Raw genomic sequence first — 27,010 nt, forward strand, 5'->3', positions numbered from 1 at the left:
GCACTTAACTTTCATCATGAAAGTTTGATTGTGACAGTTTTTCTAGCTATAATGGTGACTGTGTCTGCTTCCCTGCAGTCCTTTTCTTATATTTATTTGCTCATTCCCTTTCAGAGAAAGCCGTGTATACCTTTGGGCTGGGACAGTTCGGTCAGCTGGGTCTTGGTACTTTTCTTTTCGAAACTTCAGTACCCAAAGTCATTGAGCATATTAAGGATCAGAAAATAAGTTCTATTTCCTGTGGAGAAAATCACACAGCTCTAATAACAGGTACAGATGAGAATTTCTGTTACATATTTATAGAACTGGGTATGTTTTAGTACAAAATAAAAACAATGTGGAATGATCGTATCTAACTTAAGCAAAGGAATCAATAACTGACAAAATAGAAGTTCTTGTTTAATATGCCAAAGTGTAAAGTTGTAAACTCTTTTTTAGTATTTGTTCAATTTAAAATCAGTGTAAATGATCCAAAGATTTAGAACCTCAAAACAAGTCAGTGCTATAGTAGTATTATACTCTGGCAGAAAGCTGGAATCTTTTTGAAATTGCATCAGTTTGCAGGCTCTTAACTCTGCTCAGGCCAGAGGAAAAAGTCTTATAAGAAAGAACCTACTATAAAAGAGTCTCCACGTTCAGTCAGACACAGCTATATTCTGGCTGAGTCGGTTCCTACGAAGCTTTTGCCACTAGGAGGCGTTTTCAGGAGTGACTCTGGTACTTTCTCCCCAGTGATGGAAGGGCACCTCAAAGGCTGCTAAGTGGACACCTGAGTCCTCGAGATCTTTCGCTCTGTACTTTCTCCATTATCCATGGAGACTGCTTTGGGCCTACTTCTCAACCTTAGAAACCATGTGCTGCTAATATGGACTCAATATAAGATTCTCCCTTAGAAATGACTCCCTTACTTTACCTGTAGATAATTGATATACTGCACAATTATCATTGCTTTGGAACAAAAGCCTCTGTAATTTCAGTCTTTCTGGCTCACATTTCTATCTAAAAATGAAGTCAAACATAAAAAGGCAGAAATCATACAGTGTTTTGAAATAAACCAGATACTGGTATTTCCACATTTGTTTCCTTCTTTCTAAAAAAGCTACTGCTAAATGAAGCTCATCTAATGGTATCTAGTTGGGGGAACTGGTAATCTGCAAACACAACGTACTACCATGCATTGCCCTTCTTCCCCAAAGAGCCTTTCAGAGAGAACTACCTGCCCATTTTCAAGTATCAATGTCCTTGTTAATGTAGCATGAAATCAAACTATATAGAACATAAAGAATTATTATTCATTCATGGTCCCACAAGGGTTGTTGATATGTATCCCTTACTGCAGGGTCTTTATGTCAGTTTTTCATCAACTGTCCTTACTGCTGTTTTTCATCAACTCTAAATTGCCATAGATGGTAAATACATACTTTTTATGGATCATCTAACATACAATTAGACTATTTGGTTAAATTTTGATACTACCTTTCCTCCTGATGGAAGAAGTCATAGCACAAATAATTGAACATTAACTTGGTTTGTCTTTTTGCTCATGAAGCCTCCTCAGGGGGCAGGTGTTATGAATTTTTTTCTTCCAGGACTAATGAGAGGTGTGTAGTGAGTTATCTGTAATTTCTTGCCAGTTCCCCATTATGTAGCCAGTGGCTTATGTTTTAAACAGCTCTCAAGCTGGAAGTACAATAAAGTAGCTTGGATCAGAGTTTATTTTTTCTGGCTATAGATCATCAAGTTAAAACACAGAGCCTAAAAAGCACTTTGGATAAAGAAATGAGGGGTCAAAAGAAGAGGAAGAAGGGAAAAGGATGATAAGGAGGGTATCTAAAGAAAAGAAATTAGCTAATACTAAGTATTATAAGAGCCTAAATTCAGGGTGTAAATACTGCTTATTGCTTATTTATGGTTTTTGAACTTGACACTTTACTGCATAATGTTATTTCTCATTTTTCATTTAGTTCTCTTGAATTTTCTTAGGATGACATTACTTTGCCCTCTTAAACTAGAAGTTCCCAAATGAGATCTTAACATGTCCTAGCTCAAAACCATTCATTCAGGGGCGCCTGGGTGGCTCAGTCGGTTAAGTGTCCAACTTTAGCTCAGGTCATGATCTCGCGGCTTGTGAGTTCGAGCCCTGCGTTGGGCTCTGTGCTGACAGCTCAGAGCCTGGAGCCTGCTTCTGATTCTGTCTCCCTATCTCTCCGCTCCTCCCCTGTTCTCTCTCTCTCTCTTTCTCTCTCTCAAAAATTAATAAACATTTTGAAAAAATTTTAAAAAACCATTCATTCAGTTTATTGCCCTTAAGATAGAGTTTAAAAATTCTTAATATGAACTAATTGGGTCCTCTGTGGTGTGGTTTCTTCTTACCTCTTCAGACTCATCTCCTTCCATTAGTTGCCTTTCAGCTTCTTGACTGTGTTATGTTTTCTCTTGATTCAGAGCCTTTGGATGTGCTCCTTTCTTGCAGCTAAAATCCTAACCATCCTGTAGGTTTCAGCTTGAAAGCCTTCCTAACCCCCACACTAGAAAGAAATCCCCTCCTGCCCCCCTTTCCTTTTGCTTCCATGACCTTTTCCCCCACCTGAGGGAGAAAGTGTGAAGGAGGGCTTGAGAAGAGGAGCAAAGGTTCAGAATAGCCGTTGTGGCAATGGGCAAAGGGTTAACTGCAGAGAAGCAGCCAGATGACTCCCCATCATCGAAGGGGTCCTCGGTTATTGGTATAGGGACTAGTCCACCTGGTTGGTTTACGGCACTTCCTTCAGGGGCATTCCACGGCCCAGGGACCGAATTAGTAAAAGAGACAGTTGGATTGGTCCAAGCTAGTAGTTCTCCACCGGTGGTGATTTGTCCTGCAGGGACACATGACAGTGTCTGGAGACATTTTTTTCTTGTCCCAACTGCAGAGGCAGGGTGTTTTCTGGACATTTAGTAGGGAGAAGCTATGGATGCTGCTAAACACTCCACAAAGCACAGGACAGACCCACACAGCCAAGGATTCCCTGACACCAGATGTCAGTGGTACCCAGGTTGAGAAACCCTGATGTAATCAGTGGCCTGAGGGGGAAAAAATAGGTTGCATTGGAACATAGGGGGCTCAGAATACAAAAATCTCTTTCCCCTTGAGAAGATGGCGCACATCACAAGATCGCTCACACTGGGTTGCTGCTGTTGCACACAGTGCCTCACACGACCGGGCTTCAAATTCACAAGCCGCCAAGGGCTTAATGATTTTTCTCAGAGTATCTGTTGCCTAACGTTATGTGCAGGACCACGGAGACCACATAGGGTGTGGAAATATCAGTGAATCAGAGTAAATATGGTGTAGAATTTGAGGGGGAAAATCACAATTGCAATGTAAGTAAATATATCTATTTATAAGTAGATCCATATAAGTAAGCCTTTTATAATTCTCTCTTTTTTTGCATTTTAGATATAGGTCTCATGTATACTTTTGGAGATGGTCGATACGGAAAATTAGGTCTCGGACTGGAGAACTTTACCAATCAGTTCATTCCCACTTTGTGCTCTCATTTTTTGAGATTTATAGCTCAATTGGTAAGGGCACCACATTTCCATGTTTACATTTTCATATTGTAATACTTGAGTTTCAGTATTTCATAGAAACTAAGGAATTTTATGTTTGTATAAAAGAATATCATACCTATATCTAATCAGTATATTCGTTTCCTAAAAGCCAAACGTCAGACATCATGCCACTTGGGAAATCTGTCCCTTTCCTACTTTCCCTCCCGTCAGCATCTTCCTTTTCGCCCTAATCTGGACTCTTCTGCTTCGTTCTCCTGTGTCTCTTGAGAGCCAGAACAGTGCCATGCCTGGAATCTTTGTGGCCTCTGCCAGCGCCCAGCAGAGTATCTGACAGTAGTCCACTGTCAATATTTGTTGAATTAGATCTTACTGAGTCTTATTTGAAATGATAATAATTTCAGGGCCCCTGGGTGGCTCAATCGGTTAAGTGTCCGACTTTGGCTCAAGTCATGATCTCGTGGTCCTTGAGTTGGAGCCCCACATTGGGTTCTGTGCTGACAGCTTGGAGCCTGGAGCCTGCTTCGGATTCTGTGTCTCCCTCTCTCTGACCCTCCCCTGCTGGTGCTCTCTCTCAGCATAATAAGTAAACATTAAAAAAGAAATAATAATTTCAAAATATTATGAAGTAAAGGTTCAGAGTATGCTATTCTTATAACCACCACGTTGAACACTATAAAGACACTAAAAATCTGTGTCTTGCAAATGCTACACAATGGTGGTTTAGGCATTTTATTGAAAATCAGCTATTTCTGAAAATCCTTTGGATGTTGGTTTCATTTTTCATTGTTGCACCATTGTGCATGCTTACCTTTCACTCTAAGGACTTTGAAGCATTAAAATAAAAAAAGTGTTCATGTAAAGAAAAAGGTTTGGAGATTTAATTTCCCCAAGAGACTGATTTATGCTTGGATCACTTTTTTCTAAGTAGAACTTCTCGGAGTAATTTTTTCAAGGTGTTAGTGTTGCTCCCAAATTAAAATAACGTTTTCTAACTAGTTAGGAGAAATGTAATGTGCCAAATAGTTTTTTTCTCTATACTCTATAAAATTGGAAGTAAAATGGTACGTTAAACTTGTTCTCATTTTCAATTGCAGTGTTTAAATTATATATATATTGCCATCCGTGTGTGCGTATGTAACTTGGGAGGGGGGCAGACTGACTGACTGACTACCTAGGAAGTCTACCATTAAGTAAACGTCTTGTGGCTGCCAACTGTTAAAAACCCCTTTGCATTTGAAGCCAGTGTTGATTGATTTATCTGTGGTTTTATGCTGCAGGTGTCTTGTGGTGGATGTCACATGCTAGTTTTTGCCGTTCCGAGACTTGGTGGGACAGAAGAAATTGAGTTAGAGGAAGTTAAGGATGCTTGCTTCCATGCAGCGGCTTCTCTGCCCCTCAGCGATCTGAACTCAGGAAATGTTTTGCAAACAACTCTATCAGCACGTGTGCGGCGACGAGAGAGGGTACAAATTGTGGCCAATTCTATATCATGGCACTACAAAGAAAACAAAAAAATTCATTTTCTTTTTAAATCAAAGAAGGGTCTTTTAAGACAGATTTACAAAATAAAATGGTTAGAGTTTCAGGCTTACAAACTTGAAGCAAATTCAGAGTTAAGCTGTTACACACACAAATGAGAAAATTCAAATGATCATGGATAACCTTGACTTACCGAGAGTGGATACAAAGCAAGGAATACAAAGCGTCCTTTTAGAGGCCTATCTCAGCTTTTCACGTTGAATGCTGAATTGTTTTCTCACCTCTATGTGCATTGATTCTACTTTGCTTTTTATCTGTTGGCTATACCTCGTGAGCTGTGGAAGGTTATCCATTATAAACAATGAAATGTAAGAAACAGAAATAAGGACTTCCGTTCGAGATAGGGAGTGTTCTTTCTCATTGAGATTTAAAGGTTCTCATTCAGCTTTAAAATGATTATTTCAATAACAATATTTAAAAAAAAGAAAATGTCAAATAATTTTAAAGGAGACATTCCTTTTTAAAAAAATTAAGTTCCAAAAAAAAGAGGTTAGAGTGGGAGAGAGCCAAAGCATAAGAGACTCTTAAAAACTGATAACAAACTGAGGGTTGATGGGGGGTGGGAGGGAGGGGAGGGTGGGCAATGGGTATTGAGGAGGGCACCTTTTGGGATGAGCACTGGGTGTTGTATGGAAACCAATTTGACAATAAATTTCATATATTAAAATAAATAAATAAATAAATAAAAATTAAGTTCCAAAACATTTTCCTTTTGAAGTAAAAAGGTTAAGTTTGACTTTTTGTTATGAAAAAGCATATATAGAAAGATTGAGAAATATCAGTGTTTTGGAGTTACTCTTTTTGTTTAGGCCTCATGACTGATTTTTTGTTTCCTAGCAGAGAAAATACATATACGCTTTTCCCCATCATGTGAAAAACAGGCTTCTAATTTAACAATTTAGAGCAATTTAGATACAGAGATAACAGAACAAAACATTTTTGAGTTCTTGGGGATTATTTAAAAATGAATGTGGGACAGTGGGTAACTTTGAAGTCTCTTTCTTAAATATGTTTAGCAACTGGAGAACAGTTTATATCAATATTAAAAACATCCTCTGTTTATTTAACCTGTTTATTTTAAAGGAGAAATCGCCTGACTCTTTTCGAATAACACGAACACTACCTCCACTTGAAGGGAATCCTGTGCCACCTGTTTGCTTTTACCCCATTCCGGTTCCTTTCCATATGTCTGCAATTAATCTGCCAGAGACCATGATACCTGAAGATGAAGACCTCATGCAGCCAATGGAACCAGGTAACATCTGATACTCTGCAGGCTCACACAAGAAATGTACCTTTTATTTCTGTTGTTTTCATGTTTATCTTAAGATGTTTTTGTCAATTAGTTAAATTGTCTTCCTAGTTAGAGGCTGACATCTCTTATCTGAGCTCAAGTCCAGGAATACTCTTACAAATACAGAGCATCATAAGTGACCCTAGAAATCCCGTGTAACAATAGCAGCGTATTTTTATAGAGCAATGTATAATACACATAGTACCTTCTCTTATATCATCTCCTTTAAATCCTGAAGCAATTCCATGAAATAGGTGGGAGTTAATAAATTTGTTATTTTTATAGATAAGAAATGCAAGGTTTGAAGAGACTGAGTGACTTGGTCACAGCCACTCAGCTTATAAATGAAGTGAGCAGGATTCGAATACTAGTCTTCTGGTGGACCTATGTGAAGTCCTGCGTTTAGATAGTATAGCATAGTGGTTAAGAGCATGGGGTATGGGGTCCAATTGACCCGGAGTGGGATGTCCGCTCTGACATTTATTGACTGTGTGATTTACTTTGGGAAAGTTACTTAATTTCTCTGAGACTTAGTTTCCCTATCTTTGAGATGAGTCTAATACTTCTTTAGAGAGTGATTGAGATTAAATGAGATACGGTATATAAAATACTTAGCATTGAGCCTAGCACCTCTAGGAACCTCTTTGTAAGTATAGTCTTGGTTATTATTAACACCTCTACCTCACTGCCTGTTAGATATACATTTTATGTTTTATTTTTTTAACGTTTATTTATTTTGAGATAGAAGGAGAGCGCGAGCAGGGGAGGGGCAGAGAGAAGGGGAGAAAGAATACCAAGCAGGTTCCGTGCTGTCAGTGCAGAGCCCGACATGGGGCTTGATCTCACGAACCATGATACCATGACCCGAGCCAAAATCAGAGTCGGATGCTTAACTGACTAAGCCACCCAGACACCCCCATTTAATGTTTTAAATTGTAATCCCAGCTCCTTGGCTATGTAGTCCTCTTCTAAGTAGTTTTGTTTACAGGTATTTGTGTATCTTAAGAGGGTATGTATGTTACTGCAGGGAATGTGCATGGATAGTAGGGGCAGGGTAAGAATCCAGGACCCAAGAGATCAGAGTAAGCAGTAGGTTTGGAATTAAGATAATTTGGGCATCTGGAATTAAGAACCATGGCACAGAGAATTTGTAGTGTCTTTGGGATCAAGAACCTAGACAGAAGTTGAGGTCATAAAAGCAAGAATTGTACGCCATGAGAATAGAATATTATCTACAACCAGGACCTTCGTAAGGAGCTGGTTTCTTGCATCTCACACACAACTTTTGTATGATCCCTTTTGAGATAAGAATCACTGGCACCATTCTGTCCTGTGCATGGAAAAAGCCGAGTCTGACAACAGTGTGTACAAGGAAAAGAGAAGTTTACAGTTTGGGGGAAGTCGTTTCCTACCTTAAGAGATTTGAATGTGAACATGTACAGAGTTTTGTAGCTAGATCCAAAAGAAAAGTGATCCCTTATCTTTTTGTGGCTGTTTGCTAAAAGTGTCTACAAAGTATTCTGAAAGTTATGTCTAACATATAATGTGACTTTTTCTAAATTATTTGCAGACTTCAGTGTTTATCGGGGAGGTAGAAAGGTCAGGGAAGATCTTGCTGAGAAGGTGACATTTAAGCTAAAACATAAAGAATAAGAAAGACAGCCACATGAAGAGAGAGAATGATATGCATTTTAGGCAAGGAAAATAATGTAGGCAAAGGTTTGGAGGCAGTTTATAAGAAAAGGAAGGAAGACCATTGGAGCTAGACAGTGGGGAAAAGGCTAGAAAAATGCTGAAGAAAGAATGGGAAAGTATTCATGATTTTATAGGCTGTGAGAAGCCTATTTTATTTGAGTGTTTTTCTTAAGTGCAATAGAAAGTCATTAAAGGGTTTTAAACAGTGGAGTGATGTGCTCCAATCCAATTTACATTTTAAGATGCTCTGTTTGCCTCTGTATGGATTGTAGGGAGGAAAGACCAAAAGTAGGAAGAACATTTAGCAGCCTTTTGCAGGAGACATCAGTGTGTGGTCCAAGGTGTTTGCTGTGGAGATGGAGAGAAGGGGGCAGATTGGACATACATTTTAGACAGAACTAACTGGATTTGCCAACCTTATTAATGGATTACACATAGATGTGAAGGAAAGGGAAGAATCAAGGATGGTTCCTAGGCAAGAAGATGGTTGGCAAGCTTGAAGGAAAAATTAAAAATTGAGTTTGAGATACCTGTGAGACATTGAAGCAGAAATATCGAGCAGGCAGTTGAAGATGCAAGCCTAAAGTTCAGAAGAGAGGTCTGAACTAGAGAGAGAACTTTGGAACCCAGACAACACAGAGATGGTATTTGCAACCCATGGGACTTGGTGAAATCACCTGATAGATAGAATCACCTACTAGCTAGAGAAGAGAGCCCAGGATTTCGCCCTAAAAACATCTAACATTTAGAGTGTTTGGGAGGAAGAGCCAGCAGAGAAGCTCCATCAGCCAGTAGGGTAAGAGGGAAATCAAGAGAGAGTAGGGTCCTGAATTCAAAGTACTGCTCAGAGGTCATGGAAAAAGCTCAAAGAAGCATCCCATGGATCTGGCATCGTGGAGAACACCGGTGATCTTGACACAAGTAGTTCCAGGGGAAGATGAGGGCAGAAACCAGAGTGTTTAGAGTTGAGGCATGAATGGGAAATGAGGAAGTGAAGAGATGGGGTGTGTAGATAACCCTTTTGCATATTAGTCATGAAGAGGAGTGGAGAAAAGGGCTGGCAGTTAGAGGGAGATGTGGGGTCAATGGAAAATGTTAGAGCATTTTTGTATGCTAATGGACACGAGCCACTAGTCCCAGATGGATTGGTAGCACACGAGAGCGATAATCCCCAAAGTGCAAAACTCTTGAGGAGAGTGGGGCTGGCATACCGAGCAGTCTTTGATAAGAGGAAAGACACATCCTATATTTTAACAGGAAAGTGGAGGTAAATGTGTCCATTTGTTGGTGGGAAGATAAGGCAGATCAGGTCTGATGACTTCTATTTTCTCAGTCAGGTATAAGGCAAAGCTTAAATGATCTACTGTCTCTTTTCCAAACCTCCATTCTCTGCCGTCTCCAAACTATCCTGCTTAGCATTTCCTATGTTAACCTTCCTCAGGCACAGTTCATTTCCTGTCTGTTCCAGTGTCTTGTGAGAATCCCTAATATTTTTTTAATTAAGTGTAAGTTTCCCCATATAACTCCCAACATGCTTTTCTAGCTTCATCTGTCAATAGTCTTTTTCTTATAACCTTAATTTAGGTCACAGGTCTGTAATCTACAGCTCATGAGCCAAATCTAGCCAGCTGCTTATTTTTGTAAGTAAAGTTTTATTGGAACTCAGTCGTGCCATTCCTTTATGTATTGCCTATGGCTGCTTTTCCACTACAGTAGCAGCGTTTGAGTCATTAGGACAGAGACTATATGGCCACAAGGCCTAAAATGTTTGCTATGTGGCCTTTTACAGAAATAGTTTACCAGCTCCTAATCTTGATCAAACTGAGCTCTTCACAGTCAGACTTAGCGGAAAAGCTGTGAAGTCAAGACAGACCTGACATTGACACTTGGCACTTAATAATTTGTGAAACGGAGATACACTACTTACCTCTCTTGTTGTCATGGAGGTCACTCAACATGTATGAAGGCGTGCGCTCCCAGCACATGGAAAGCCTTCATTACAAGTCATTCTGCCACTTCTCTTAGCGCTGGGCTTCCTTTTCTTCTCTGCCCACTTCATCTACTCCTCTCAGAATTCTGCTCACTCTTCCCTGCACCTCCTCAGTGAAATATTTCCTGATTCCCAACATTTGGGTGTGATTTCTCATGCCAATATATCACATATTTTATATTCCCTTCTAGACTGTAAGTTCATTAAGAAATAGTAGTTACTTAAGTTGATTATCTCCCGCATAGTACCTCACGTGGAATAAGCACAAACTGGTTATTTGCTCATTTGAATTGAATGTATTTACAAGGGACAGATCAGTGGGGACTGGTGTTTTCAGCGAAGACTTCATTCAGGAGTTCCTCTCAAATATGTATACAGGTGCTAAATGCAGGCAGAGTAAATGAGAAAAATGTAAGGTCAAGTAGAGCTCATAAGTCTTTTTTTTTTGGTGTTTATTTTTGAGAGAGAGGGAGGGACAAAGTATGAGCGGGGGAGGGGCATTGAGTGAGAGGGAGACACAGAATCCAAAACAGGCTCCAGGCTCTGAGTTGTCAGCACAGAGCCCGACCCGGGGCTTGATCCCACGAGCCGTGACGTCATGACCTGAGCTGAAGTCGGACGCTTAACTGACTGAGCCACCCAGTGCCCCAAGCTCATAAGTTTTAATGATCTGCTTTATGATGTAATAACCTTACAGTTTTCCATGCAAGTTTGTAGGTGCTTGTACTAGTTATCTTTTTCTACATAACAAGTGACCTTAAAACTTATCTAAGAGTTTGTGAGGGCCAAGAATCCAGGTGCAGCCCAGCTGAGGGGTTCTGGCTCAGAGTGTTTCCTGCAGTTACAATCATGCTGTCAGATGGGGCTGTAGTCATCTGAAGGCTCAATTGGGGCCGAAGGATCCTCTTCCATGTTCACTCATGTGGCGATTGGCAGGAGGTTTTACTTCCTCAGCATGTGGACTTCTCCCTAGGAATGCTCCTAGCATGGCTTCCCCCAGAGAAAGGGATGCAAGAGAGAAAGACGGGGCAGGGGGACCAAGATGTAAACTGCATTGACATTACAATTATGTCAGCTTTATTTTATTGGCCATACAGATCAGCCTGGTAAAATGTGGAAGGGAACAACACAAGGGCACACATACCAGGAGGATGTGGGTCACTGGGGCCCCTTTTAGGGACTGGCTGTCACAGTGCTTGATACCTGGGTAGTACATCTCCCAAAGGAATAGTATTTGCCCGTTCATATGAATGTAGCAGTTGTTATCATCAGCATCAAAACCTTTCAACTTTCAGAAAGAGACTTTAAAACCTGTTATCACTATGAATGAATTCTGTTCAGTTCCCTAAACATGAAGTTAAAGGACTTTAGTAATATTATGCCTGCACTTTACATTATGGAATAATTTGTTATCTAGTTGTCTTTCAGTTTTCCATTGAAATCTGGTTTTCCCTTTTCCCTTTGAATCAGATTATTTTCAAGATAAAATGACCACAGAGAAAGAGACAGACATTTCTTCAGCAACAGATTCAGAAAGCCTTGGAGAAACTACTGATGTTTTAAATATGGTAATAGTTTTCTTATTTATCTATATAGATTTCTTTGAATTTTAGTTCATCATGTATTCATATGTGTGTATACTTCCTATACTGTTAAATGCATCACAAAAGCTTTTGATTTTGGTTTTGTTTTCATTTTGCTTGTTATTTTTATGTTACACATTATTTTATTGAGGTACAGATTTCATACAAATACAATTACTTTCAGTCCTCATAACATTAGTATGCAATTGAGAGTTGATTATATTACTATCTGAACTGTTTTGTGTTAATTTCATATATACATTAAAATGTGTAAATGTGTAATTCTATACATGGTATTCTTTTTAGAACATATTTTTTTATTTATTTCAGACACATATGATGAGCCTGAATTCCAATGAAAAGTCATTAAAATTATCACCAGTTCAAAAACAAAAGGTAAAATATGGAGACTTATTTTCATTATTGTGGGTAAGAACAGTTCAAATTACATTTTTTGTTGAAAGGTTTCTAGAAAGAACACATGAAAGATAAGTATTCATTTAGTTTAGATTTTAACAGACACAGGAATACATTGTAGATAGCCTCAATTTGGGTCTGTTCTGTTGGAATATATTTCCTGTGGTGCAGAAAGGGTGACAGAATTTCATTGGTATCACTAACAAGTCTAATAGCAGTATTTTCTTATCATCAAAGCAAAGGATTATTACAGCACTTCCTAAATACTGGAAGAGGCTACTGTTTATCAGAACAATTCTCAGACTTGGGTTGAGTAGGACTTTGGTTGAGTTACCATGCTGACCTAAAAGGTCTTTTCTAGCTCTGAAATTTGCTGGTTTTAGTGAAAATATTTGATAATTGCTTTTCCAATGTGTGGAATGGGTTTTAATCTGTCAAGGAATTGCTAGCATAAAAACAGAATTAAACATTTGGAAATTAATCAGAAACCATGCTTGGGTGATAAAGGGACGCTTTTAATGAATAACAAATGAATAGCAAAAGGAAGGGATAGCCTGGTTTTCACAGCCCTGTCAAGATAAAGGCCTGCCCTAAAATCCTTTGCTTCTCCTGGCTTTGAGGACCAGTGAGGTGAAAGGAGGAGAGGGGTTTGGCGATTAGAAAAGTAAATTGGAGAAATATAAATTGAAGGAAGAAGGCTTATAGAAAACATTTCATTTCCATTTCCAGTGCCTTTGCCACATTAATAAACTAAAACTCCTTAACCAAAATGCAAGAGAGTCTCACTGAATTATAAAAATTTAGTGCCAGTCTTCATTTAGTCTTATCTCTAGTTTGCTGAGAGGCCTGGCCAATAACAACATTCCTTTTGAATATGGGAGAGTTGTTGTCGTAATACACCGAGGAAGCCCAGCGAATGTTGACTGACTATACTTCCATGCAGATATCTTTTCTATGTATTTTCTTCCTTTTTTTAGACTCGAGGCTCTCCTCTTCCGTGCTGCCTTACTGTACTAGGGAAATAAAGACACATGCATGTAGAAATCATTTCTGGCATCTGGGCCTCCGTCTCTCTTTAGGGCTCTGGAAAGAATTGTGACTTTGTAAATAGGACCGAGAACAAACAGAAAAGGAAAGCACTTCCTTTTAAACTGAGATATATTTTATACACGTAGTCCTTTTAAGCAGAAGCCTGACAAGACCTATTCTAGTGAACAGAAAAAGATTTATTTTAGTGTTTCCACATATTAATTTTTAACTTGTGCTGTTTTAATAATTTTTTAAGCAAAAAAAAATGACCTCTTCCTAGGCCTAGCACTCATGCCAATTTTTAAAACTTGATTTCATGAGATTTTACAATCCAGAGAGCTGAATTCATCGAATATTTCAATTCGTTAGCTTGTAGAATTTAGGCCAACAATTTGATTTTTACCTTATTTTGTCCAGCAGGAAATTAATTTCATATTCTTAATGTATCATTTGAGTCACAATGTTTAGTTTCATAGCTTTTATAAAAATCTTACATTTTACCTGAAGTATTTTTTCCTCATAGTGGTTTCTTTTACATATGCAAGTTTTTATAATTAAAGAATACAATAGATAAAAGGAAAGGGTTAAAAATTTGAAAACCCAAAGAATTGTTTTGAAAAGAAAGATATTATTATCTAGTATGTGGATAAGAAGATTTGTTGTTTTCATTTCAGATTTTTCTTGTAGAGATAAGCTATTCATTTTTTCTATTTTGTAACAATTTCACATTTTCATTTATTTTGTTTTGGGAAGTTCATGGAATCAAAAGACCAATCACAGTTTGACAATTAAAATACTAGGGAAGGTAGTTGCATTGCATGGAAGAGAAGTGTACATTTTTAACAGTATTCTGCAGAATCAGTCTGGAAGTGTACTCCATTTGAGAATTGATTCAGGATGAGAAAAGGGGTAGAGAAGAAATATCGATGGTACTGTGTGAGTAACGGCCAAATGGAAGCAGGTGGTAAGAATGTGCAGGTTAGACGCAGAGACACGGTACCACAGCAGAACCGGTTGCCCCGTAGACTTAGAGAGTAGCGTAAATCATCTCTAGAGAAAGCGACATCTGAGCAAAGCATCTGGTCCAACTGGACGCTTTTTATTCTGCCAGCGACACTTAAGAGTGATGCAGAATCTTGGCGGTGTTTTGTAGCAGATAAGTTAACCTTTGTCAATTAACAGTCCTATGACAGTTATTTCACAAAATTTGCAGAAACGAGAAACAGTCGAGAAACTGGAGCAGCATACAGCTCACTTTGAAAATGATGGTAGTAAAGAGCGTGCAAGTGAAGAGACGTCCAGAACGGTGAAAGAGGGGAAAGTATATAGACAGCTGGTGGCAAAGGGAACGTACATGCTGCCAGTACCTGGGACTGGGCGCGCGTTTTCATATGAGGACTTAGGCGAGGAGTGGGGCCAGCCGGGGCCTCAGGCCGACACCCATGCCGAGGGTGTGCGCAAAGAGATATTTAGATGTGAGAGCAAGCACGGTATTTACCCACCTGATGGTAGAGAGATAGAACGGGAAAGCGATGGAGGCAAAAGTCTGAAGGACTCAGAAACGGAAGAAGCAGTGTCTGAGAGAGGAGCTGAGCTGCCGGAAATGGCAGGTCTGAAGGATATGAGACAAAGTGAAGAGAATTTAAGATATATGAATATGTTCTTTGACGACTTACCAAATAGAGATGTGGATATTGAGGATGAAGAGAGTGAACGCTTTGTTAAGGACAGTAAGAGGAACAAGCAAGACGTGATCTTTGACAGTGAAAGAGAATCTATAGAGTCAGACAGTTACATGGAAGGAGAAAGTTCAAGTCAGCAAGGTATCACTGATGGCTCTGAGCAGCCCGAGTCAGTAGAATTTAGTAGCGGAGAGAAAGAGGATGATGAAGTGGAAACTGACCAAGACTTGTGGTATAGCAGGAAATTTATTCAACAAAGACACGAGGAAGAGACTGAACACAAAATGTCCACATTCATCGCAAAATATAATTTTAACTTTGGGCACTTGTCAGAGATCCCAGAGGAGCAGGAAGGCACAGAGGAGTCAGAAGGAAGTGAAATAGAGAAGCAAGAGGTAGATGCAAATGAGGAAAATGTGGAGGTGCCCGAAGGAAAAGAGGAGAAGGAAATAGAGATCCTGTCAGACGACCTTAAAGACAGAACTGAGGTGAGTGAGGGCAAGGGAAAGGCAGGGGGAGAGGTGGAGGAGGATGTGCCTGAAGCTGGAGGTGAGGGGGGAATCCAGCGGGAGGGAAATTCTGGAGTGGAACAGAGTCAGAGTGAGGAGGGGGAAGAGGAGGAAGACGAGGGAAGAGGAGAAACAGAGAGCCTGGATAAGGGAGAGAAAGACCTAGAAGAGGAGGAGGACCAGGACCAAAGGGAGAGGGAGCAAGACCATAAAGAGATAGGGGAAGGGGAGGGGCAAAGAGATGAAAAGGAAGGGGAGGGGAGAGAAGGGGAAGAAGACAGGGAAGAGGAAGAAGAGAAAGAAGGCAAGGAGGAGGGAGAAAGGAAAGAGGAAGAAGCTCAAGAGGAAGGACAGGGAGAAGGGGAAGAAGAAGAGGAGGAGGAGGAAGGGGAAGGAGAGGGAGAAGCAGAGAAAGGAGAGGAGGAAGCAGAGGGGGAAGGGAAGGAAGGAGAAGGGGAAGGAGAGGGAGAAGCAGAGAAAGAAGAGGAAGAAGGGGTGGAGGAAGAGGGGGAAGGGGAAGAGGAAGGGGAGGAGGTTGGAGAGGAGGAAGGAGAGGATGAAGGAAAGAAAAGAGAAAGTGAAGGGGAAGAAGAAGAGGGAGAAGCGGAGGAAGGAGAGGGAGAAGGGGAAGAAGAAGAAGTGGGGGAAGCAGGGGAGGAAGGAGAGGAGGAGGGGGAAGAGGATGAAGGAGAGGGGGGAGGGGAGGAGGGGGAGGAAGGAGAGGGGGGAGGGGAGGAGGGGGAGGAAGGAGAGGGGGAAGGGGAGGAAGGAGAGGGGGAAGGGGAGGAGGGGGAGGAAGGAGAGGGGGAAGGGGAGGAAGGAGAGGGGGAAGGGGAGGAGGGGGAGGAAGGAGAGGGGGAAGGGGAGGAAGGAGAGGGGGAAGGGGAGGAGGGGGAGGAAGGAGAGGGGGAAGGGGAGGAAGGAGAGGGGGAAGGGGAGGAAGGAGAGGGGGAAGGGAAGGAGGGGGAGGAAGGAGAGGGGGAAGGGGAGGAAGGAGAGGGAGAAGGGGAGGAAGGAGAGGGGGAAGGGGAGGAGGAAGAGAAGAAAGGCGAGGGGGAAGAAGAGGTGGGGGAGGAAGAGGAAGAAAGAGGGGGGGAAGGGGAGGGGGAGGAGGAAGGAGAGGGGGAGGAAGCAGAGTGGGGAGTGAGGGAGAGAGAAGACAAAGAGGACGATGAGGAAGAAGAAGGGAAATACAAGGAGATAGGAGATGAAGAGAGGGAAAAGCAGGAAAGGCAGGGTGAAGGAAGAGAGTCCAACAAAGTGAGCAAAATCAAAGGGTCTGTGAGATATGACAAAAATAAGGCACACCCCAAAAAGTTTACTACTAACACAGAGGAAAAGGGGAAAGAGTACAAGGTACAGAGGTTCAAAATGCCAGTGCAGTCAAAACAAGTTTTAGAAAATGGGCCACCAGGTTCCAAAAAATTCTGGAACAATGTATTGCCACATTATTTAGAACTGAAGTGACAAGCTTTAAATTTGACCTGATATTGTCCAGCCAAATAATTTGAACATTTTACACGTAATAGGCACTCAGTACATTGTATTAAATTGATTTTATGTCATGGTCACTTTATGTGTGGTACAGTAACGACTGCTAAGACAGCACAAAGCACTGGTAAATTTGGCTCCTCTTAAGCCAATAGTTTGGTATATTTTCCCTCTAAATTATAAATCTATCACTAGAAAATGGTCATAGCAGATAGTTAACATTATATATTCCTCATTAAGGGCAGATTTGGAAAATAGGAGTATACTATAGGAGTATTGCGTTTGTATATACAAACTGGCCCCTTTAAAGATGGCACAGATCCTTAAGGGCTATGAAAACATCTCATTTCTTACACATTTCTTTCAGTCTCTGATTACAAGTTGCCTATACATAGAATAATTTTATAAGATTTTCTGAAGATTTTTTAGGGCTTTCTAAAGCTACAATGGAAGATTCACATTTTTAAAAAGTAGTGCTGTCTTTTTACCTTTTATGTGTCCTTTTTGCAACAGTTTACCAAGTGACAGCTGGATTCAGGGCTCAGGTTGTAATGTGATGTCTTTCAGTTACTGTCCGGGCAACTGGCAGTGTATCTCATGAAATGGAGATGAACTTAAGCATCTATTCTGGAAGTATGTACAACTTTTAAGTATTTATTGCCCAGGCAGAGCTCCCCACTGGGCTTCGGTTTCCTCATGTGTAAAATGGAGTAGATCGGATGATAGAACTCCAATCCCTTTTAACTCTCAGACTCTTTCATTCTAACAGGCTGATTTACTCCCATCATGTTTGTTATTTGCAGAAGAGGTTTTTAAGGAAGAAAAATTATACTTTAAAATTAATTGAGTTTCTATAAAATATTGTTCTTGACTCTTACAAACTTAGGACGGCTTTAATGTCTCTTTTGTCATTCTGTATTTCTAAACTATAACTTCTGAGCTTTAACTGTACTGTCAGAATCTTCATTCCCAGTGTCTGTGATGTACCCTCAACCTGTTTTTCGCTGACTGTTCTGTAATTCTCAGTTTATTGCTTGTCAGAATGTTTCAAGTAAAATAAACATTAAGTGTATTCCATCAGTAATTGTTTGTGAAAAGAGAAACTAACATCATGTATTGAATTTTAGAGAGGCTGGATTTCTATTAGTGTAAATTCAATCTTCCCTTACAATGTTCAGTTCGTGTAATGCAGCCAGATCGTTCTTTATTCATAGCTCCATTTTCAATGGATTCACTGCTCCAGTCCCTTCCATATCTTGGGCATTAGGGATTTCTTATACTTTCTTTTATCAAGGAAGATCTTGATGGTAAACTTCCTGTGAATTTTGTGGAATGGGATCCTCTGTGCATTTGATTCTCCGTGAGCAAGAATCTGGGGAGAGAGACTAGAATACGAAGAGAAGAAACTCCTAGGAGCAATTGTAGATTTTGTTTTAGCTGCAGGGATACGTGGTTGCTGCCCCTAACTAACCAAATATGCTAATTTGGCATTGCAGGGTTCTACCAAATTCTACCACAGTCAGTAAGTGCCAGTGAGGTAGAGTTGGTACTTTGACCAAGTGTATGTGCTGTGTTGTCAATTCAAGGGCCTACCGTGGTTATTGAAAAGTCGACTTAAAATGATTAAGTGAGATGGATGATTGAAGAGGAGTTCATAAAGGAAAAGCCTTCAGGGAGAAAAGAAACTCTTGCACTCAAGTTACTAATGTAAAAGGTGTGGACATTCTTCTTGCACCAAAGACGTCATCAGCCAGCAATGCTGAAATGGAGTTCTTACCACGTGCCCATCTCAGTATTGGAACTGGTCTAGAGAGCCGCTTTTAAACAGCATTTCCTGCCCATTTCTTCACATTGCCCTGGCCAAAAACATGTTCTGTGCTCTTTTAGGAAGGGTAGCTTGTGCAGGCACGGTGTTCTGGTCAGAAGAGCACAGGCCTAGTCATTTTGAGATGTGAGTTAGTACTTGGTTAAATAGCTTGGAATAATCGGTTCTGTTCCTTGTCATCCCCATCTGCTGGTTGATCAAGCTTTTCTTGTCATTTATCACTGATCATTACTGAGGCCAGTGTGAGTTGTGTGTGTAGAGTCCATTGAGTTACAGTTCCAGGTGAGGACTCTGGCAGAAAAATAGTTTAAGGTAAGCTATGAAGGAGTACCACAGAAACATCTGCTGCCGCTGAATAGCAGCTCTTGAGGTGAGTGCAATGAAATGTCTTCTGTTACTTCATTATAGAGGTAAACTTGCTCTTCACGTATGTAAAGATAAAAGACTGCCGTAAAGGAAGGCACTTTGATTCCTCCTTCCTTCATTCCTTCTGTTGTGCCTGACATATGGCTTCATACTTGGTGCCTGTGATTCACTCAACCAATAAGCGTGTACCTAAGCACCAAAAAGGGAACAGAAGCTTTCCAAAATCAGGTAGATCTCCAGAAATGAGGGCTGCTTGTAGTCCAACTCCTGTGGCCTTTTTACCTGTCAGGGACATTAGGTAGGTACAGATTGCTTGAAAGAACACCAGGTAAAAGGAGTTCCTCGGGCTCTGCCTCTAACTGTGGCTTAACAGTGCCCTTGTATTTCCCAATACCCCCGTGTTCTTAGCTAGGACTACCCAAACAGAAAAATAGGATCTGAAAACAAATCTGTGGCTTTCTAGGCTGATGGGAGCCATGAGCGTGTTTCAGTGTGACTGCAGCCTAGAGTATCTTTTGGTCCTGGATAAGGAGGCAAAGGGCCTTATGTGTTTATAAAATTTGTTAAACAGCAAGAGTAAGATGATCACATTTGGCCTTTTGCAACATTCTGGCAGCCGTATGGAGGGTGGGTTGGAGAGGAAGAGGACCAGAGCTAGGGATGCCAATTAGGCTGCTCTAGGGGACCAGACAGAGACAGAAGAGGGGCTGACCTAGAAGAGTGTGGACAGAGTCGGGGACATGTGTTATCAAGAGAACTTCAGGGATAGAATTGGAGGGCTTAGTAAAGGGATGTAAGTTGGAGGGAGGGAAAAGGCCAAGCTTTTCTTGTTTCTGTTTGAAGAACTGGGTAGGAAGTGTGCCATTCACCAAGGCTGAGCACAGAGGAGTAGGGGTAGATTCAGGAGCCTGCTGGGCCCTGTTCATCCAGGAGGTGTCCAGCGGACAGATACACGTCTGGGCCTGGAGCTCAGGGGAGATGGCCAGGCATTACCGACTTCCATGGGGAGTTAAAAGCATGGAGTTGAGTGAGAGGCGGCACTCACAGTGTGAGAAGGGAAGAGAACTGAAGACAGAGTTTGAGGAAACATCAGTAGGTAACGGAGAGGTTGAGCGAGGGAAATCTGAGAAGGAGGCCAGGTAGGAACACTTTCTAGGAAAGAGAGGCGCCCCCCAAGCCAAGGAAGCAGTGGTGGAGGGCAGCAGAGAGGTCTGGGAGAGGCCTGGCAGAGACCAGGCAAGAGCCCACACTGCCTGCTAAGAGAGATCCCCAGGAAGCCTGCCTTGCAGAGAAAAAGGGTCAGGGACTTCGGTGCCGTGGGAAAAACCATCTTAGACTTTTACCTGCGATTACTCTATATGAGGCTACATAAGCATAGGATCTTGAAGTGAGCTTATCATCAAAAAGGAAGAGCCTACAATGCCCTGAGTTTCAGCACGTGGGGGAAACAGCTCTGAGGGTGGCGGTTCTGGTTTTCACATTATTTGAGCAGAGCTGGGAAAGAGCCTGGGCCCTGGCACCTGGTAGGCCTGCATTCAAAACCCCAGTCCTTCACAGATTAAGCTGTGTGAATACCTGGAAAAGCTATTGTTTTCTTTTTCTTTTTCTTTTTTTTTTTTTTTTTTGACTTTTCTGAGTCTTACTTATTTCTTTTTATAAAGGGAAGGGTCTTTGGATAGTTAACACATGAAACGTGTTAGTGGTACTCAGCAAATGGTAACCTGTGTCACTCTGTCCCCTCTGACTCCCATCAAGTCAGGTGCAGAACTACCCTCGTGCATCTCCAGGTCACTGACAGATATGTGTGAGTCTAGTCCTGTGAACCTGACTTCTGTGTAAATACCACATAGCTACCCTCCCTGCCCCCCCAAATTGGCTTAAGACAGATCTGTGGGAATGAAGTGAGTTGCAATCATGGTAAATATACCCTTAAATATGGGGTAGAGTGAAACTATGCACACCGTCCATGGGTCATCCTCAACATTTGAAGCATGGTCAGAGCTGATGGTACTCACACAGTTAGGCATCACTGCTGTCACAGGACAACAGATTTCCCTGTGTCCTAATGTTTTTTTTTTGTTTTTGTTTTTTTTTTTTTTTTTTATCAAGATAGGTTAAAGAATAACTCCACACATAACAACTGCCTACCAACAAGAAGTGCTGTATGCCAGGCATGATATTCACTTTTGCAGGCCTGCTTGTCAGAGTCAAACTGGAATGGATTTGGCGGTGAAAATACTGGGTTAGGAATGAGCCCAGGGTTTTGGTACATAGAAAGCAGGAAACGTTTAGGGATTATAAAGTAGTGACAAAGCCAATAATTTGGAGGTCCACCTGGGAGCCCATAGGTGCAATCTGGCCTGCAGACTTTGTTTGGCATACACAGTGATTTTTTTAACATTTGAGGCCATTGCCAACATTGAAATACCCAGGAATTCTATACTGAAGCAGTGTTTTTCAAACTTCTCTTGGAAACCTGAGGCACCACTGGCCCACAGCCCAGTCAGAGTGGCCCTCCACTTCCGTGTCATCCTGGCCTGCTCCTGACAGGCCCTGCCTTCTCCCCTGGGCTCCTGGCAAGAATCAAGGGGTATGTCTAAGAGGGTAGAACAAATAAGTGTACACTTTGAATGAATTACTTTCTGATGATAAGATCTGGGACATTATGGTGAAAAGGTGTCCAGGCATCTTGGGATTTTTTTTTTGATAGTCCTCTGTGTATACTAGGGAGTCTTACAATCACAAATATGTTTTTAAATTGCTTATATTTATATACAGATACTTATCCTTTGCTTTTGTTGTTTTCTCTGTAAATAATCTTTTTAGTCTTGATATAAACCCGCCGAGGTAGGTGTTGCTAGTGTCATCCTCCCATTTAACAGAGAAACTGTAAAATACATTAATTAGGCACCTTGCTCAGGCCGTGATTGGTGGAGCAGAGCTTGGGAAGCAGTAGTTAGGTCTTTGTATTGAATGCCCTTCCTTCTCTCCTCCTGTGTCAGTGATTTCTAGGGTAGTATAATAGTATAAACATGAAGTTACATATTAACCCCTCTTGTCCTAAAAAACCTTGAAATTGAGCTTTTAGGATATATGCTTCCCCACCTGGTATGATGTAGGTACAAAGTTTAATGCTCTATTAACCTAGCTGGAAAATGTCTGCCCTATATGACATTGAGGCATCTCACAAATCCAGAATTGTAGCACAAAATTTTACACTTTACAGTGCCTTTTCAAAACTTTTCTAAAAAACTATTGGAATATAATATATACAGAAAAGATCATATCTCATGCATGTATGTCCAGCTCAGTGTATTTTCCACAAATTGAACCTGTTCGTATAGTCAACATCCAGATCAAGGAGGAGCACACTGTCAGCTCCCCAGTAGCTCCCCTTCAACCCTCTTACAGGCATTTCTCATCCCCCCAGGGTGACCGCTATGCCAGTTTCTGATGGCAACCTCTAGTTTTTCAAGTATACGATATGATGGTATTCTTAAGCCAGCTGAAACCTCACGAGGAACGTTTGGTTTCTTGGTATTTCCCGTAAGAAATGTAAAACGTGTGGGCCCTGGGCCAGATCCAAGACTGCAGCTCCCCGTGTTGTGTCTGACCAATGAGACAACGGTCCTCTTGCGAGAGCCAGGCCTAATCACTTCTTCACTGTGGTCCCAACACAACATGCGTTTCCACTGACCATCCTAGACTGCTTTATGTCTTATGTGCTTCTGGTGACAAGAATGTATTTAAACTTTACCCTTTCTCTTTGTAAAATGATAGTGTTCTGCCAGTCTCTCCTAAATTGTTTCGGTTTGAAGGTAAGTACTGTATGTGATTTAAAGTAGTTGTCCAGATGTGAGTAGATTAATTTTCAATGTGCTTAAGTGCAACGTGCTACACTTGATGTGATTTCTAGTGAAAATGTTTTCTAAGAGCTTTCTCAAATTGAGAAGACGATATCATTCCAGCAGTTGTTCGTTGTTGCAGATTTTCATAAAGTTAATGAGTAAATTTATAGTTTATTATAAAAGAGATGAGTGTTTTGCTTATTTCTGAAATAGGGCAAAATGTCATGTTCCTTTGTATAATCGCATGATATTGTCCTATGGTTACATTAATATCTTAGTTAACTGGCATGACTGGAGTTGACCCAGGTGCTAAACTAGCAGAACTCTCCGAGTGAAGAGGACTTTGCTGGAACACAGCACACTGACCCTCCCTCTGGGAGACAGTCAGTCTGAAATTGTCCTTCTCAGGAACACTGTTCTTTTCTAGTTGGCCTTCATTTATGTACATTCATGAATACATCTGTCTATCAGCCATCAATCCTAAATCCAGTAATCCTGCTTCCCATTCCCCTCCAAAGTAGTCTTTGATCATTTTACATACTCATAATGTGCTTATGGCTAGGCATAATATACAATATAAGTTGCTTAGGAAAAAAAAAAAGAAAGCTTTAGAAATTCTTGGTAAATGGTAGCTACCTTGTAGTTAACCCTACCCAACCTAAATGTGCAGCGCATCCTTTAATATAGCTCTCTACCCTGGCACCCTGTTTTCCTCTCCCGCTTTCCCCTCTCACATGCACTGACCTTTGCTTGACCTAAGTCAGGCCCTCCCAGAGCAACTTCTGAAACTCTTTTAAATCTCAAGCCTTCACTTCTGGATTGCTTGTCCTTAGTGGCAGTGCTGTTAGGCCACACCCTTTTTGCTACTGGCCTGAGGATGCCACTTACGTCTGTTACTAAGGTGTGAAATCTAAACATATCCTCTCCCTAGCCTGAGTTCTCACATTTTGTATTTTTGCCAGAAAAGAGATGAGTTAATTACAAGCATTATTTTCAAACCACCCACAAAAGATTCCTTTGGGTGTCCAGCTTATCCTTGGCCAAATAGCGACTGGGAAGGTGACCATAAGAAGCTAGTTACAGTGTTGAAGGGATATAAAGGGTGTGTATCGTCTGAGGCAGGTATGGCCCACGTGAACTTTGTAAAAACATTCTTCATGGGAGTAAATGGCACAAGTTACTTACTGCCTCACCTATTTTAGGGGCCATTGTGCCTTTAGTGAAGTGCATAAATGAAAAGCATAGGGAAAAAGTCCAGTAAGGAGCCTGATCCCTTAATGACAAAAAATAAGCAGTATTCCACCGAAAATACGAAACTGCAAAAAAAAAAAAAAAAAAAAAAATCTCAGTATAGAATAAAGTTACTCGGAACATAACGAATATTTTTCTGCCTATACTTAATATTACATGATTTACTGTGTGTATCAAATCCATAGACAGGTTATCTTATAATTTGGATTCGTTGGACAGGAGCCAGATGGACTAAGTTCTGCCTCTGTTTGGGTTTTCCCTCTGCTTTAAATTACCAAGAGCAGAGCATTTAAACTGCCTATGTCCCTTTATCTTCTTCCTGGAATGTAAGTAATTATACTTAACTCTCTCTCATGAATATCAGTGAACTGTACTCCTGGAGTGATTTTAAATCCCTATGTTTTGGAAAATAAATATAATATATAGATGTGATCATGTTATAATGCTACAGTAGAAAGCTTTTTAACTTCTCTAAAGTTTAAAAGCATTCTTTTGAGACAGCTCAAAAAGCATATTTAATTTTTTTCCCCCGTTTAACCTTGTCATACATGCAGATAGAATTTTGGAAATCCTGGCCATTGAAAATGTTGAAATAGAACGATGTGCATAAAGCCCTGGTAATACAGTAACTTGACATGCGTCATAGATTATGTAGCGTTTTGTTTCTTTGACTTCAGCATTTGAATCCATATTCTGTGTGTTCTTTGAGGTAGTATAAATTATTTATGACAGCAATATCAAATCTCTTTTTTTAAAAAAGAAAATCTTAACTCCTCCCTGATTATCAATTTTGACACAGGATCATGAATTTTCGGAAGACGAAGAGCTAGAGGACATGGATGAAATTGATGAGTACCTGAAAGGCGAGAAAAAAGTTGCTGCAGATGAAGCCAGTGACGACTCAGTTGAAAAGGTATTGACACCACTGGAAAGGTATGATGATATGTGCTTAAATCCTGGTATCCTGCCCAAGAGAAAGTATGTGGGTTCCATGGTCTCTGCAGAGGGCAGATCCCAACTTCCTTTGGGAGCAGAAATACTTCTCTGAATAACTTTGTTCATGTGCTGTAGGAAAAGCTTTGGGCAGATTTATGAATTAGGCACACTTTGTTTCTGACGCTTTCCACACTTCTTGGTGGCATTCGGATCCCCACTTGAGTGGAAATCAACTGATACAGGCCAGTATAGTACACTGTTGAGAAATTAACCGAGAAGTTCAACACTGGGTTCTTGAAAGGATGAAATTACCAAGTTAGGAGCCCTATACTGGTGGCAGAAATGGGACGTGTGTGTGCGCACACATACTAAGTGTATCTTTACATGTATGTGTGTTAAGTGAAAGCTGTTCACAGCAGTGTTGGAGGCTGTGATCACTTCTGCACAGATGTGGTGTAGAAGCAAGGATTTATAGGAGGATAAGGAGGCGCTATCACCGAGGAAAAGAAAGTCAGCCTAAGAGTAGAGCTAGGAATCCCAGAATCATCTCTTTTTGGCAGTTTTGTCCACGAGTGACACTGCTAGGAGACAGTTGGTAGGTTTGAAATCATTCATTTGCTAACACTGCTCTGGATTAATTTCACAGGCATGGAATTCAGAAACCCAAACTGAACAACACTATATTGATTCAGTTTTGGTTGCAGTGTCTGTACCTCTTTTAAAACGTGTGTTGATTCATGTCCATGTATTTTTAATTTACAAAATGGGATTGTGCTATAGAGGTCATTTTCTTTCTCAAGACTCGTTCCTCTCACTGAGAAAAAAAATGTTCTAGCAATTACTATTTTCTTTCAGAGGGAGGGACAGATTTATAAGGAATGTTTATGAGCTCCAGGTAGGGGGGTCCCTAAAACTCTTTAACATAGAACAAACTCCAGTCTGACAGTGTAAAATGTTGAGCTAATTCATACACCAACTAACGTTCCTGAATCTTCTTTGAGTAGGATCCTGCCACTTTTTGTAATCATAGAACTTTAAGCTAGAAGGGACATTAGCAACCACTCGGCATCTAAGGCAGAAGTTCGGCAAAGTGAAGCAGTAGTCGCCTGTTTATGTTGTTAGCTGGAGGCGAACTTGAGAACCCTTGCCTAAAACCAGGATGACATTTTCTAGGCCATCTCAATTATGGTTTTTTATTACATTGTTTCTTTATCGCTTATAGGACAAGAAAACCAACCGAGAGGAACGGGCTGTGTGTGAATACAACGAGAATCCAAAAGGTGTGAACACATTTGACTTCAAAAGCATGCTTCCAAAGGGCTAGATACCTTAACACACACACACATACATACACATGCATGTGTGCACATGTATGCCGTCGCTGAGTCATTATAGCTTATACACCTGTATTCTATTTTATCCTTTTTACTGTCACCTGGCTCTCATAACAAGCTAAGAAATATGTGCCACAGGCTTATTTGTTCTCATGAATAACCACTACAACTTCTTCACATAAAATATTCGCATTACTCATGGCTACTCGTGTGTCAGTGTTAAGTGGTTTAGGACAGCCTTTTCACTGTCTTTTTTTCTTTTCAATCAGTAGTAGTAAGTTAGGCTTTCGTCCCACATCTCAATTTACATGCCTGATGGGCACTGCCAGACCCCATTGCTAGAGCCACGGCCGGTTATCCCCTCATGTATTCCCCAGAGCTCAGATCTGAGTCGTTGATCTTATTGCAGACATTTAAGACAGGTCCTTCCCCAAGCCTGACTGTTGGTGTCAGAGAACAGTTGCCACAGAATAGAGGGGACTGTGGTTACCCTTGAGACCTACATTCTCTACACCGAAATCACCTGTTTTTGCTGTACAGCCCACCCCTATATCATGTTTCCACACCGCCACATCAAAGTCTGCTTTTTGCTGTATTCTCATTAAAAATAACCGTTCATAGCGGTGGATGTCTGATCTGAACTTAGGCAGAAGGAGGAATAGTTCCCTT

At 40.9% G+C, this 27,010-nt stretch overlaps 1 protein-coding gene across 4 annotated transcripts in view; it reads left to right on the top strand.

The window, feature by feature from the left end:
• The window catches only part of RPGR (retinitis pigmentosa GTPase regulator), a 55,433-nt gene that overhangs the window by 17,953 nt on the left and 10,470 nt on the right, over positions 1–27,010 (top strand). For 3 of the 4 annotated variants that reach the window (XM_053891716.1, XM_019417278.2, XM_053891717.1), the window contains exons 8-16: positions 115–270; positions 3,437–3,561; positions 4,830–5,015; positions 6,175–6,346; positions 11,541–11,638; positions 11,984–12,049; positions 14,313–15,269; positions 24,871–24,984; positions 26,230–26,287. In XM_053891716.1, coding sequence (XP_053747691.1) covers positions 115–270; positions 3,437–3,561; positions 4,830–5,015; positions 6,175–6,346; positions 11,541–11,638; positions 11,984–12,049; positions 14,313–15,269; positions 24,871–24,984; positions 26,230–26,287 — 1,932 coding nt within the window. The remainder of the gene's footprint in view (positions 1–114; positions 271–3,436; positions 3,562–4,829; positions 5,016–6,174; positions 6,347–11,540; positions 11,639–11,983; positions 12,050–14,312; positions 15,270–24,870; positions 24,985–26,229; positions 26,288–27,010) is intronic. The other variant, XM_053891718.1, reaches the window with a different exon arrangement.

Source organism: Panthera pardus, unplaced genomic scaffold (assembly GCF_024362965.1).
Source record: "Panthera pardus isolate Hobbes unplaced genomic scaffold, ASM2436296v1 HiC_scaffold_27, whole genome shotgun sequence".
Classification (NCBI taxonomy): Eukaryota; Metazoa; Chordata; class Mammalia; order Carnivora; family Felidae; genus Panthera; species Panthera pardus.